This window comes from Panthera onca, chromosome F1 (genome assembly GCF_046562875.1).
Source record: "Panthera onca isolate mPanOnc1 chromosome F1, mPanOnc1 haplotype 2, whole genome shotgun sequence".
Taxonomy (NCBI): domain Eukaryota; kingdom Metazoa; phylum Chordata; class Mammalia; order Carnivora; family Felidae; genus Panthera; species Panthera onca.
In genome coordinates, this window is record NC_138355.1 from 30712668 (window position 1) to 30729003 (window position 16336).

The window sequence follows — 16336 nt, forward strand, 5'->3', positions numbered from 1 at the left end:
AGTCCTTTATCTATTATATTTCTTAGTTTTCTGGGCTAAAATCCCTACTTTTATATCTCTATTTGAGACTATAGCTGTTTTGTTCAACACTGTATATCCAGTACCTACTCAGTGTTTGGCCCCAAACAGGCTGTCAGTCAACATCATAGAATGAATGAATGACCATATGGATGCTACTCAGTTGCCACAGATCCCTAAAACTTGGGCTGAAATCCCTACTTTTACAACTTTCACTATCCATATCCTCTAAATTTTCAATGTTTTGGTAAAGTAACTTCTGGTATTAAACACACACCAAAGCTAGATGGTCTAGCTAGCTAGGTATATATGAGGACTATAACTTCTCAGATCTGAAAGCTATACTTACATGGATGTAGTTGACTTATTACATCTGTGATTAAATAAACTCCCAAAGATTTTTTATATGAAATGCTATATATATTATGTTTTTCTCCATCATATAATTCTAAAACCTAAATACACAACTTTCTTTTGTCTGTAAACCATCTAGTAAAATGTTGAATGAGATGGATCCTATGGCACTTCTCTAGAGACCCTTCTGGCTGGCATATCCATTAATGAAGAATTTTGAGCAATGCTATTCAATCTAATAGTATTTCATTTAATTTTCAATGGCTCTCCATTACCTTACACTAGTGCTTTTAAATTCTGGGTTCCACCCTAGATTATTAATCCCTCTGGGAGGGAGACTGGATATTTGTATTTTTCAAAGAGCTCCCCAGTTAATTCTAACGTGTGGTCACGTTGAAGACTACTGACTTGAAGTCCAAACTCATCTGTCTGATTCCAAGATCCTGAACATGATCTTTATTTTTGAATTTTGTTTCCCACTATTTTCCAACATGAACTTGCCAGTATGGCTATTCTACCTTAAGCACTTCCCTTACTTCTAAACATCTGTGCAAGTTACAGTCCCTGTTCCCATCTCTGTATTGTGTACCTGTGTAAATGTCTATTTTCTCCACATCTGTCAGCAGCCCTATTTTCTATGTGGAAGATAGGACACAAAATTTAGAATTAGAGATCTATTAAAATCTAGCTTTACCACTTCTGAGTGGTGTGTCCCTGAATAGCATTACTCTCCCTGAAACTCAATTTCCTCATCCGTAAAACTGTAGACAGTAAAGCCACTGTTGCTTGAGGATAAAATGAATACATGTAAAGTCATTAGCTGAATTCTGGCATACAAACAGGCACTTAAATATTTGATGACTAAATTAATAGATGTAGGAGGAATACATATTTGGTGTTACCACAACAAGGACCATTGAAAGGACAGAAATACTGACTAACAGAACCAAAAGATTTTTAACATTTACAGAACCTAGAGTCCTACAATGAAACCAACTGCCTTGAAATTTTGAGATTTCCTATTATTGGAAGTGTTCAGGTAGAAGCTGAATGGTCTTCTCTGGTGATGCCGTGAGAAGGGATTCTTGCGAGGAGCAGGACATTCAGACTGATTCTATGATGAATGTGGCATTTTAGGAACACTAGGCTGGCAGAAGGTATGCAAGTATTAGGGAAGCAACAGAGACAGGGGCATTTAAGAGGCCACGCAGAGAGCAGAGATAAGGGGTCATGAGGCCCCAGTCGGCTCGATAGCAGCTGGAATGGAAAAAGCAAGCAGACTCATAAAAAAAAAAAAAAAAAGTACCAGTGAGATCTGGTAACCAAAAGGATAAGAGAAAACAGAATGAGGAAATATCAAAACCAGGTTTCCAGCTGGGGTAGAATCAGGGAAGGCTGCTAGAGCATGGGAGAAGTCTAGTTTAGAATTATCACTTCTGAGCCATTCAAATAGGACAGTGTGGCATGAAACATCATTCTGCTTAAAAAAAAACAAATTGTTTTTAAAAAGGCAGTAACAGTTTCAATAGCTAGAATTATTTATCTTTTTTTACAGAATTATTCATCTAATGATTCTTTGCTTAAGAGGGAGTGAATTTCAATCTTTCACAGGCCTAATCTTTCTTATTTAAGAAAAAAACCTCTTATTTTAATTTGATTTTGAGAATATTTATTTAATACTTGATGCTATAAGATTTATTTTTTTATTTAATGTTTTATTGATTTTTGAGACAGAGAGAGACAGAGCATGAGCAGGGGAGGGGGAGAGAGAGAGAAAGACACAGAATCCAAAGCAGGCTCCAGGCTCCGAGCTGTCAGCACAGAGCCTGATGTGGGGATCGAACTCATGAACCACGAGATCATGACCTGAGCCAAAGTCAGATGCCCAACTGATTGAGCCACCCAGGCACCCCAAGATTTATTATTTTAATATTTAACACCTTAAGCAAGAGTTTGTTTAGATAACCTTGGATTTCTTTTAAAAAGAGGTTAAAATGTGGCACCAAACTAATAATGAAAAATTCTACGCCATTACTTTATTAACAACATTAAAAAAACATTTTAGGCTTCAATATACATTAGCCTTGATACTGAACCCCTTTCCTATGTCTAACCTCTAACTGTTTGATCAGACTGGCTTCTTGGGCTTTCAGTCTTTCCTTCTGCCGTTTTCTCTGTTCCTTCTTCAGCTGGTCCACAACTGATTTTCTTTTCCGCAGCTCATCCTTTAGGGCTCTGATCCTACCTTCAATGTCACTTTGGTCAGATGTTGTTTCTGAAAGGGAAATAAAATCTTTCATTTTAACTTGAGAATGAAGTTAATTTAATAACTACTAATGAAAGCAGCAAGGTGATACTACACTTACAGTCAATCTAACATTTAAAATTAAGGAATTGGAGCTTTTGAAAAAAAATTTATTAGTGATTCGCATCTCTCCTTTCCCTGAAATATAGCGGGCGGTTGGTCCTTCCTACTTATTTTCACTTTCTAATTGTACTATTTGAAACCTCAAATAAATCTTAAGATACCCTATCTTGATGAGATAAACAACCAGAAATTGAGGAACTTTTAAGCTAGTGAAATTTGGGCATTGTGAGGAATTATTTCCTGGTGACAAGAGAAACATATTTCTCTTTCCTTCCCCTTAGCTATTAATAGTTTTTAAGTCCTATTAAAATAAAAATGAAACTTTGCCATTTTACACTGACTGTGAATCATCAGTTGATGTCTTAATACCATATAAAAGGAAAGAAATTATAAAGAAATATACTCTGCTATAACCTTTCTTTAGAAGCTCTTAAAATATTTAAAATAGCTAAAATGAAGCTAGTTAAATCTTATTTTCTTTCCAACAGTTCCCTACACATATACACACACGTACAAAGTAGATGTCCAGTCACAGCAAAATCATGAAAAAGACATTTCATTATAATAAGTGTCACATACATGCTATGAAAATACTGTCATTTAAAGATGCTGCTTATTTCACTACACATGGAAATTACGCAGAATAAAAATGATTATTCCTCACACCTCCTCCCCAAATCAAGTAATAATATCATTTCCACACACTAATGTCGAGTGAGACATCTAATAGCCATAGAAATACTATTACAATAGAAATACTATTGTATAAAATCTGAAGACTCAAATGTATGCTACAACATTAAACCATAAATAACCAGGTTTTTTTTCAGGTACTTCAGATTAAATTGCGTAAGAACTAGTTATGGAACTTATTTAAATGCAAAAGGATTATAGTCTTTTTTAATAGAATGATCCCAATATCTGGATTAGAAATAATGAAATCTAAGTTCCTGTCACTTCTATGTTGCTAACTTTAGGTACCTCAGGAAAGTAATACCCATCTTATACCACTGGTGGCATCATCGTGAGTCCTTAGCAGGGGCAAAGCTCACTATTTATCGATCAACACTCATAAAATAGCATAATAATAAAGGCCATTTTCAACTCTGGATCTGTTACTGGTAATTGGTAAGGTAAGTTTGACCCCTACTGATTTCTAGAATTGATGTGTAGATTAAATAAGGTGTACAAAGCACACAGCACAGCACCTGAACTACTATAAAAGCTCAAAAAATGGTGGTAAGAGTAATACTCATATAAAACAAACACTTTATGCAGCTATATTTTAGGTAACAGATTTTCCAATCTAAAACTAAAAATGCTGGTGGTGAGAAGAGAGCCACTGAGTATCTCCCTTATGTTTTCTTCTAATTGCTGAAGAAAAGAATCAATTGCTTTCAGGGTTAAAAGGTTCTGAGCCCTTTGCAGAGATTCAATTGATGATTCTAGTGTAGTAACTTGGGGTAGGACTGCAGATTGACCTAAAAGTTAAAATCTTTCTAAAATGAAGTATAAACCCGTATTTTTGCATCTTCTAAAACTGAGCTTCTTTTAGCTGGATAAGCTTTTATGTGCTTCCAAACCTCAAGACGTGGATAAAATTTGAAGACTTTGATAAAATTGTGTGGGGGATCACTATACTCCCACACACTTAGTTTCAACTTTGTCCCCCCTCCCAAAATGATTATTTTAAATTAGTATATACATATTTAATAATTTATTGTCAAGTTAGCTAACATACAGTGTAGTCTTGCCTTCAAATTAATATATTTTAAAAATTGCACATGCCAGCAGTGATTTTTCTTTTCTTTTTTGTAATTTTTTTAATGTTTATTTATTTTTGAGAAAAAGAGCATGAGCAGGGGGAGGGAGACAGAATCTGAAGCAGGCTCTAGGCTCTGAGCTGTCAGCACAGAGCCTGATGCGGGACTCAAACCCACGAACTGTGAGATCATAACCTGAGCCGAAGTCAGACGCTTAACTGACTCAGCCACCCAGGTGCCCCACCAGCAGTGACTTTTCTAATAAAAATATGTATCATCTATGCTTGTGAAGATTTAAAAGTAGTTGATGAGAAACTTGGGAGTTTTTAGATGAAAGACCTTGGGAAATGTTTCTATTTTTAAGTACTAAAGAAGCCAAAAGTGTACAAATGAAAGGTAGAAATTAAATAAATAAAAGTCTATGAGAATGAGTGGGAATACATTATATACCTGCCCAAATATAGTATTACTGCATAACATTCATCATTAGTAACGGGGTGCCTGGGTGGCTCAGTCGGTTAAGCATCTGACTTTGGCTCAAGTCATGATCTCGTGGTTTGTGAGTTAGAGCCCCGCGTGGGGCTCTGTGCTAATAGCTTGGAGCCTGGAGCCTGCTTTGGATTCTACGTCTCCCTATCTCTCTGCGCCTCCCCCACTTGCATGTGCTCGTGCTCGCTCGCTCTCTCTCTAAAATAAACATTTTAAAAAATTCATCATTAGTAACATCTAAAAATCTCTAGAATTTTTTTTTTTAACCCAAACAACTCACTGAATGAATTTATTGCCTTTATGGAATTACCTCCTACAAGGTTTTTTTGGGTGGTGAGGGAGAGAGGAGGGGGCAGGTAAATGATATTTCAGTTTGTTTAAACTAACGTCAAGACAGAATAACCTGATGGACAGAATGATCTAATAGAAAAAATTAAGTTTCTGATTATTTCACACAGGCAGCCTCTAATAATTTGGCTGATAAATTCTTTATCACTTGAGAAAGGCTTATATAACTCCACTACGTTAAAACTGACCACTTCCATAAACATTGCATTTAATGATGTCATCATCAATAGGTAGATGGCATGTGGAGTTTAGAAATCTCAGAGCTATTTTTCCAAAACTATTCTCACTTGAGTATGTTTTACCAATAAAACAGTATCTTATTAACATTATTAATCCTTAGTCTGTAACTCATGCAAGGCTGGTTACAATATTATTCCACTGAACAGATGGAAAAGACTATCCAATATGGGAAAGAAAGCTGAAGAAAGTCACCAGTAAGTAGTAGAGCTAAGATATGAATTCATAGGTTTTTTTTTTAAATTTTTTAATGTTTATTTATTTCTGAGAGAGAGAGACAGAGAATGAGTCGGGGAGGGGCAGAGAGAGAGGGAAACACAGAATCAGAAGCAGGCTCCAGGCTCTGAGCTGTCAGCATAGAGCCCAACGCAGGGCTCGAACTCACAAGCCATGAGATCATGCTCTGAGCCAAAGTCAGACACTTAACCGACTGAGCCACCCAGGCACCCCTAAATCCATGTTTTCAAGTATCAAGTTTATGTCTACTGACATGTTACTACACTGGTAATAACTTTTTGCCAGAGTACCTCAAAGCAAATACATAAAAATAATAATATTCAACAGATAAATATGATATACAACATTCTTCAACTGGCTTGAGCTAGTAATCTCATTTCTAAGAATTTATTCTTACTGAAATATTCCACAAGAAGATGTTCATTACAACTTTACTGGCTGGGAATGCAAGCTGGTGCAGACACTCTGGAAAACACTTCCTCAAAAAACTGAAAACAGAACTACCCTACAACCCAGCAATTGCACTACTAGGCATTTATCCACGGGATACAGGTGTGCTATTTCGAAGGGACATGTGCACCCCCATGTTTAGAGCAGCACTATCAACAATAGCCAAAGTATGGAAAGAGTCCAAATGTCCATCGATGGATGAATGGATAAAGGAGATGTGGTATATATATACAATGGAGTATTACTCAGCAATCAAAAAGAATGAAACCTTGCCATTTGCAACTATGTGCATGGAACCAGAGGGTATTATACTAAGTGAAATTAGTCAGTCAGAGAAAGACAAATATCATATGACTTCACTCATATGAGGACTTTAAGAGACAAAACAGATGGGGGCGCCTGGGTGGCTCAGTTGGTTAAGCATCCGACTTCGGCTCAGGTCACGATCTCGTGGTCTGTGGGTTCGAGCCCTGCGTCGGGCTCTGTGCTGACTGCTCAGAGCCTGGAGCCTGTTTCACATTCTGTGTCTCCCTCTCTCCCTGACCCTCCCCTGTTCATGCTCTGTCTCTCTCTGTCTCAAAAAAAAATAAATAAACGTTAAAAAAAAAAATTAAAAAAAAAAAGAGACAAAACAGATGAACATAAGAGAAGGGAAACAAAAATAATATAAAAACAGGGAGGGGGACAAAATAGAAGAGACTCATAAATATGGAGAACAAATTGAGGATTGCTGGAGGGGTTGTGGGAGGGGGGATGGGCTAAATGGGTAAGGGGCACTAAGGCATCTACTCCTGAAATTATTATTGCACTATATGCTAACTAATTTGGATGTAAATTTAAAAAAATAAAAAATTAAATTAAAAAAAAACATTATTGGCAATTTTGACAAAATCTAAATGATCATCACTAGGGAAATATTTAAATAAGTTATGGTATATCTACTCTTTGAAATATTATGCAGTTATTCAAAAATAAGGGTGATTTAAAAATATGGGTGTGGGAACCTCCAATGATTTATTATCATTTGAAACACTGAAAACAGGGGGTACAGAATAGGATCAAAGACCAAAAACAGAATAATATTTTTCACTTTTTCTTTATTAAATGTCTACTCTCAAATGAAAACTAAAAATGAGCTCAAAAGACATACACTCAATATAGTGTTAACCTTCCTTGGAATTCTCATAAACTGAGCGTTGCCTGTATAGATATGCTTCCGAAGATCAGATCTTGTGTACATTGAAGTCTTACAGAATAGAGGCTGTTCATGGTTTCATAATCTAATAGCACAGAGTTTTATAGCAGAATAGAGACTATAGGAGAATAGACAATGTTCCCCACTGCCATGTGCAGTTGATTCTCTACCTTTCCTCCTTTGAAACTTAGGCTATCCTGCCCTACCTCCTCCTCTCTCTCTCCATGGTCATCATTAATTCATTCAAGAAACATTTAAGGGGCTCCTGGGTGGCTCAGTCGGTTGAGCATCTAACTTTGGCTCAGGTCATGATCTCACAGCTTGTGAGTTCGAGCCCTGCGTCGGGCTCTGTGCTGACGGCTCAGAGCCTGGAGCCCGCTTTGGCTTCTGTGTCTCCCTCTCTCTCTACCCCTAACCCACTCGCATTCTGTCTCTGTCTCTCTCAAAAATGAATAAACATTAAAAAAAAAAAAAAAAAAGAAAGGAGCATTTAATAAATACCTGCCATGTGCAATGCAAAGTACCTGGTAGGTCCTGGTGCCACCAATTATTAACAAATTAGACTCTCCTTTCCAGAAGTCTATATACTAGTAGGGGAGACCTGCTGGGTTAAGTCTGGTTACAATTTACATGCTGTGTGGTATAAGCTGATGCACAGAGCACTATGGGAACACATAAGCAGTGTCTGGCACATAGAAAAAAATATTCAACAAATGTCTGATGAATAAATGACTTGCCCATTAACAACCCAAGAACATAACAGTTTGTCAATTTTGTGTAATTAGGGAAATAATTAATTATCAATGAAAAGCACTGAATTATGTGATTTACTCTTGGCAAGAAAAAAGCCTTTACAAATGAGAAAGGATAACATTACACTAACATATGGACAGACAAAGCTTATTAAAGAGGTATTCAAATATAATACAAAGAAAACTCCTTGTTATTACTCTTACCTGACTGTGTCATAGATAATGACTCATCTGACCAACTAGAACAGTGTTGATGGGACTTGATAGGTAGACGATACTGTCCTCCAGTCCTATGACTTCCTTTGCTAGACTCCTGCTTTGATACTGATGTGCAGCTTTTGGGAGGTGACTGTTCAAACGGAAAACCAAACGGGAAGTGTTTTGTGATACAGTTGTAAAATCCAGTTAGCATTTGAGATACCAAGCAGTTAATAATATATACAAAGAGTGTTAAGTAACTCTATGACATAAAAAGTAAAAATAGTTTACAAATTATACAAAGGATAAATCGACCTCAATTTTTTTTAAGTTATACAAAAAAGTTACAGAGAAGCATGCTTTTTAGAGAGGTTTAAAATAAAGTAGGAGTGGCTATTGTATAAGTGATAGTTACCCTCTTATTCATTTATTTTTTTAATTTAAAAAATTCTAAACACGGGAGTGCAGGTATCTTTTCGACATAGTGATTTCATTTCCTTCAGAAGACTCCGCCCAGAAGTGGAGTTGCTGGATCATATGGGAATTCTCCATTGACAGATAAATGATAAAGAAAATGTGGTGCATGTGTGCACAAGTGCACATGCATGTGCACGCATGGACGCGCGCGCGCGCGCGCGCGCGCACACACACACACACACACACACACACACACAGGAACACACTATTCAGCTGTAAAGAAAGAAGGAAATCCTGCCATTTGCAACATGGATGACCCATGAGGGCATTATGCTAAGGGGAATAAGTTAGACAGAGAAAGATAAATACTGTATGATCTCACTTATGTGTAGAATCTAAAAAAAAAAAAACAAACTCAACTCATAGAAAAAGAGATCAGATTTGTGGTTACCAGACGTGGGGGTTGTGGGGAAATTGGGTGGAGGTGGGAAGGGTACAAACTTCCAGTTATAAAATACGTAAGTCCTAGGGATGTAATGTAAAATGTGATGACTAGAGTTAAACATTGCTGTGTGGTATATGTGAAAGTTGCTAAGGGAGGAGCATAAAAGTTCTTGTTACAAGGGAAAATTTTTTTTAACTTTATGAGATGAGAGATGTTAACCAAACTTATTGTGGCAATCATTTCACAATGTATGTATGCCAACCCATTATGCTATATACTTTAAACTTATACAGTGTTGTGTATCAATTATATCTCAATAAAACTGGAAAAAAAAAAAACTTTAAAAATACTAAATATGGCGGTGCCTGGGGAGTTCGGTCGGTTGAGCGTCCCAATGCTCATGACCTGATTTCAGCTCAGGTCATGAATCCAGCATCGTGGGATTGAGCCCCACATCAGGCTCTGTGCTGAGAGTGGAGCCTGCTTGAGATATTCACTCTCTCTCTCTCTCTCTCTCTCATTTTCTCTCTCTTTCCTTCTGCCCTTCTCCCTTGCTCACACACTCTCTTTCTCTAAAATAAAATTAAAAAAAAAATTTTTTTAAATACTCAAAATGTACTATTTTGAAGAAGGAAGGAAAGAAGGGAGGGAAGGAGGAAGGGAAGAAAACAAAGTGTAAGAAGACTGTCTACAAGAGATTACAAAGGACATCATTTCTATCCTGCCACCAGGAGGAAATGGGAATATCTAATTTGATTCCTGGCTATCATCACTTCCTGTATCTGTGAATTTGGGCAGGTTTCCTAGCCCACTGAGCTTCAGAGTGGGGCTTAAAACAGTATCTCTAGATTTCTTGTGAGGATAATCCACATAAGGCATTGGCATATTAGCTGGCACTTGGTAAGTAAGCACGAATAAGTATTAGTTTTTTATTATAAAAATCACTAGGGGTGCCTGGGTGGCTCAGTCGATTGGGGGTCCGACTTCGGCTTAGGTCATGGTCTCACAGTTTGTGAGTTCGAGCGCCGCGTCGGGCACTATGCTGACAGCTCAGAGCCTGGACCCTGCCTCAGATTCTGTGTCTCATCCTCTCTCTGTCCCTCCCCTACTCCCACTCTGTCTCTCTCTGTCTCTCAATAATAAACGTTAAAAAAAAAATTTTTTTAATAAAAATAAAAATCACTTAAACATTTTTTTAATGTTTATTTTTGAGAGAGAAAGAGAGAGGCCGACCGGGGGAGGGGCAGAGAAAGAGGGAAACACAGAATCTGAAGCAGGCTCCAGGCTCCAAGCTGTCAGCACAGAGCCTGACCCAGGGTCCAAACCCACGAACTGCAAGATCATGACCTGAGCTGAAGTCGGACACTCAACCAACTGAGCCACCCAGGTGCCCCAGTTATAAAAAATCACTTTAAGACACACTAGTTTTATTTCTTTGCCATATTTGCTTGTCAGGAAAAAAACTAATTTTTAGTGTTTTATCAGCCTATTTTGAATGTCAATAACAATGCTAGGTGGGATTTAACCAATTCACAGGAAGTAATATGAAGATTGTGCCAAAAAGCATAGTTTGGTTGTAAATTCCATGCTACGTTTATGTATACAAGCCTATTTTCACATAATAACTAAGAATTTGCTAATATAATTTAATTAGAAGCCTTTTATAATCTAAAAACTCTGCTTTCAAGTATGTGCCCAAGGCATTGGAATATTTTGCTACACAGCACAGAATAGGTTCTTCATTGGATCACTGGATAAAAAATGTTTTCCCCCAAATCTTTCAGGTGCTATAACACACATAAATCTGATTTTTCAATAGAGGAAATGCAATTCATCCTTCACATCCACAGTGAAATGAAGACTCTATCAAAAGATACTCCATTTTGAAATTAAATGGGTTCCTTTTTTTAGACAGAGACTTTAACAAAGTTTATGTTCACTTAATATTTAATAATATTATGCTAATTCCTTTGCAGGCTTTATAAAATCAAATTTAAAAAGAAACAGTTACGTTTCTAAGCTTAAGTTTTTATCAGATAGGTTTTGTTTTTGTTTTTAGTTTTATTTATTTAGTTTGAGAGGGGCGGGGGAGGAGGGGCTGGAGACAGGGAGCGAGAGAATCCCAAGCAGGCTCTGAGCTGTCAGGACAGAGCTCGACGCAGGGCTTGATCCCACAAACTGTGAGATCATGACCTGAGCCAAAATCAAGAGCTGGACACTTAACAGGCTGAGTCACTCAGGCCCCCTCATCAGATAGGTTTTTTTTTTAAAATGAAATACAGAATTAAGGACAATGTGGACTAAAACTTAAATTTATTTATTTATTAATCTTTAGGAATCTATGAAAAGCTTTATTCCTGTCCAAATGTCATATGCTGTATGTTACAGGTATGGGCAATAGTCAACACTGTCATTAATTGCAAGAATGTTAACTGTTAATAATATAACTTTCAGAAGACTTTGTTCTAAAGAAGCTTTAAGGAATAAATATACATTAACTTACATGTTTACTAGGAGAGGTAGAAGATTCCAGTTCTTGTGAAAAAACCATTTCTTCAGTAAGTACACTATGATCTGGACTCCCTGACTGCTCCTGAACTATAGACTCGGAGGGTATATATCCAACAGCAGGACTGCCCAATTCTTCTGGAATAGAGCTTTCACTGTGGAGGTGAGAGTAAGAAGGTACTGGAGATTCTGCTTCACTTGCTATTTCTACAAAGAGAGAGTAAAAACAAGAAAAAGACCACAGTCTTGGTCAAAAGAAATTTTCCACAGCTACACTTTACATTTGCTTTTGCATAATTTCACCAATTGCATTTAGATACAATTTTAATCCCACCACTTAAGGAATCACATTACTGTAAAGTCTGTTAGTCTAAGAATTTTGGCTGGCAGCAAACTGAAGAAGAGATCTGTAAACATATAATCAGCAATGACAGTGACTGACAACCTAACTGATTGGGAAGCTACAGAGCAATAACAACTCATATTCTCATATATGAGTGTAAGTTGGTCCAACCACTTTGAAAAACAATGTGGCAATACTTGGAAAAGATGACAATACTCCATTATCTATCAATTCCACTAAGTATACACCCTAGAGAAATCTTGCATATATACAGTAGGAGACATTTACATGGTTTAAAAAACACAAATATCTGCGGATAGTAAAATGAATAAATTGTGGTATATTTAGCCAATAACATGTAACATAGCAACAATAATGAATGAACTAGAGCTGCATGATCGATGGAGATATACAGTGAATTTCATTTAGTGCTTCCAGAATTTTTAGCACTATCTTGTCTCTGGAATTTCCTGTCCGTTATAACCCTTGCTCTTTCCAAGAAAACAAATATGTTTGACACTAAACAGAAAAACCTTGACATTATACTTGTATAATTTTAAGAATTTACATTGTTTTCCTTCTTTGTCTTTGTAGGTATAATGTCCCACAAGAATTAGATGATATCATATTTTGCATCAGTCCTGCTAACATTTGATATACTCAATTCTAAAAGTCTCATTTAAGATTCTGGGTCTGAAATCTGCAAAATAAGCTTATTTAACATAAGCAATACCTTGAATAACATGGGTTTGAACTGCACAAGTCCATTTATATGTGCATTTTTAAAAATAAATACAATTCAATTCAATACTATAAATGTATTTTCTCTTCCTTATGATTTTTTAAAACATATTCTTTATCCTATTTTATTATAAGAATAATACGATACTGTAATATATTATGTACTATATAATACATACAACATACATAATACGGGCTAATCAGCTATTTATGTTATCAGTAAGCCTTCTGGTTAGCAGTAAGCTATTGCTAAAGTTTTGGGGGAGTCAAAAGTTATACATGAATTTTTGACTGTGTGTGGGTTGGCATCCCTAATCCCTGTGTTGTTTAAGGGTCAACTCAATTTTTTCTTTTAGGTTACTTTACTTTATTAAACAGTTAAACTATTCATAGGCTGTATTTGATGAGATTAAAATTGCATTAAAATTGCCTTTGTCTTATCACATTTACCCAATTACACTTTTTCCATGATTAAGGAGGCCAACAGTTCTAATAAATTAGAGAGTTGAACAGGAAAAACATTGCTCTAAGACAGCAGTTAAGCATTTTGGTTTCAGGACATCTTTATACTCTGAAAAATCATTGAAGACCACAAAAAGCTTTTTCTGTGGTTACAGATATGGTTATATCTATCAATATTAATCATACTAGAAGTTAAAATGGAAAAAAAATTAAAATATTTAAAAACAGTAATAAATCTACATTTAACATAATGACATTTACTAAATTTTAAAATAACTACATTTTTCCAAAAAAGGCTTAGTTGAAAGGAGAGGAATTGTTTTACATTTTTTAAAATATCTGTAATGTCTGGCTTAACAGAAGGCAGTTGGAATCTCCTATCTGCTTCTGTCTGCAATCTGTGACTATCTGTTGTTTTGGCTGAAGCATATGCAGAAAATCTGGCCTCTCAAAGAATATATGTAATTAGAAAAGGGAAGAGTATTGTAACAGTCTGTACAGATAATCGTGGATATTCTTTTTTGATGCTACACTGAAATTTGACCATTGGTAGTTCCTTGTATTTTAGCTGGAATGTAGAACCTAAAACCATATCAATAAACTTTTTGTGATGTTACATTAAAATCCTTTGGTCAACTCTGTACTTTAAATGGGTTTTCTACCCATGCATGATTCTCTAAATCATCACTGGTCATTTGGAAAACACTGGTTCACTGAGTTCTGAAGATCTTCCCAATGTTGACACATTTGGGGGCACCTGGGTGGCTCAGTTGGTTAAACCAATGTTGACACATTTTATCGCGCAATATGAAAAAATGACCCTGATTAGTATCATCACCCATCATATCAGGAAAGTCTTTTAAGTATTGGAAAGCTGTCCAGCTCAAGATGGGGAAAACGGCATTTCTAAAATCCTAAATTTTTGCTTGAAAGCTTAAATTTTATCACTGGCAATAAATGTAGCCCCTGTTTTCTCTGAACAAAGTCGCTTCATTTATTTCTGAGAAACTGCCAAATACACAAGTATGAATAACCAGTTTTTTAGACACTTAAGTAAAAATGGTACTCCATGAAAAAAAAACGGCTAGTTCAGCTTGCAATTCAAACCACTGCATTATGTGCTTTTCTTCAAAGCCACCACCAACCTTCAGCACATGCAAGTGCTTGGTGCATATTTCCTATTTTGTCACACAAAGTATTAAAAAGATATGTACCCAAAGGTTGAGATTCAACAAAATTAGTATTCGTAAGTGCTTATTTCAGGGCATTCTTACATAAAACTGGCATGTTATCGTTAGTACAAAGTGGTGAAGAATACAAGGCTACTTAATAACACAGTTTGGTGCCACTGCCTTGATTCATGCTAAGACGTCAGCAATTTTACTCACCCTTATTTTTGCTACATCAGCATAATGTCAACACAGTGAAAAAGGCAAACAACATGATAGTATCATTATAAAAATAATTTTGACCCCCACATCCTCTGAAAGGATCTTAGAGACTCCCCCAGAGTTTCCTGGGCCATATTTTATTTATTTATTTTATTATTTTTTTAAACGTTTATTTATTTTTGAGACAGAGAGAGACAGAGCATGAACAGGGGAGGGTCAGAGAGAGGGAGACACAGAATCTGAAACAGGCTCCAGGCTCTGAGCCGTCAGCACAGAGCCCGACGCGGGGCTCGAACCCACGGACGGTGAGATTGTGACCTGAGCCGAAGTCGGACGCTTAGCCGACTGAGCCACCCAGGCGCCCTTCCTGGGCCATATTTTAAGAACCACTGCTCTAGGATTCATTTCTGGGAATGGAACCGCTGAATCGTGAAATACGTGTACCTCACTTTTATGATTTTATTGATTATTTTTAATGCTTTTTTTCAACCTGTTTTCCAAACTAGGTTTAACAATTAATACACCAGCAGTTCCATGTTCCACCTACATACCTACGGGCTTGATGGGTATTGTGAATGGACTGAATGATGGTCCTGGAAAAGATATGTCCATGTCTTAACCCCCCGGACCTGTGAATGCAATTCTTTTTGGAAAAAAGGGTCCTTGCAGATGTAATTAAGGATCTCATGATAGGATCACCCTGAATTATCCAGGTAGGCCCTAAATCCACTGAAAGTTTCCTTATGAGACAAAAGAGGAGCAGACAGGCATGGAGAAGAGTGTCAGACTGGAGTTAGGCAGACACAAGAGATGCCGACAGCATAACCACAAGCCGGAAGAAGGAAGGGAAGAGCTGTTCCCTGGATCCTTCAGAGGGAGCACAGCACTGCCAACACCTTGCTCCTATACTTCTGGCCCCCGGAAGTGAGAGAATAAAACTTTTTTTTAAGCTACTAAATTTGTGATAATTTGTTCCAGCAGCCCTAGGAAGGGAAGCAGTATTTCTTTATGGTTTTTATGCCCTGATTACCAATACATGTGACATCTTTTCAGATGTTTATTGATGATTTGGGGTTCTTCATTGTGAATTATCTGCTCTTTCCCTTATTTTTAAAATGTGGTTGTCATTTTATTTTTGATTCACAGGAGCTGCTTGCATGTTCTTCTACTATTCCTTTGTCAGTCATATGTGTTGCAAATATCTTTTTTTATTTTGTTGTTTTACTTTCTCTATGGTATATTAATGAATACAAATTCTTAATTTATTGAAATCAAAGGTATTGGTATTTCCCTTTGTGGTTTTGCTTTGTATAACCTATTAAAGAAATCTCTCCCTCCCCTTGATGTCATATAGATATTCTCTTCTATGGTCTAAAAGTGTCATAATTCTAATTTTCACATTTAAGCCTTTTTTTTTTTTTTTTTTTTTTAACCTTCAGCTGGATCTTTCTATATTGGCAATGTAGGGATCCAATTTCATTTTTTCCTGCCCTCCAAATTTAGTGGAGAGTCCCTCCTTCCTTCACTGCTCTGCAAAGTTACCTGTGTCAGAAGTCAACTTTCCACATATGCATGGGTCTTTTTCTGGGCCGTTTCATAGTCTATTTGTGTATCTCTGTA

At 36.6% G+C, this 16336-nt stretch overlaps 1 protein-coding gene across 3 annotated transcripts in view; it reads right to left on the reverse strand.

The window, feature by feature from the left end:
- The window catches only part of CEP350 (centrosomal protein 350), a 155877-nt gene that overhangs the window by 26690 nt on the left and 112851 nt on the right, over positions 1-16336 (reverse strand). For all 3 annotated transcript variants that reach the window (XM_078440525.2, XM_078440524.2, XM_078440526.2), the window contains 3 exons: positions 11775-11986; positions 8416-8560; positions 2487-2647 (listed from right to left, as the gene is read on the reverse strand). In XM_078440525.2, the coding sequence (XP_078296651.2) occupies positions 2487-2647; positions 8416-8560; positions 11775-11986 (518 nt within the window). The remainder of the gene's footprint in view (positions 1-2486; positions 2648-8415; positions 8561-11774; positions 11987-16336) is intronic.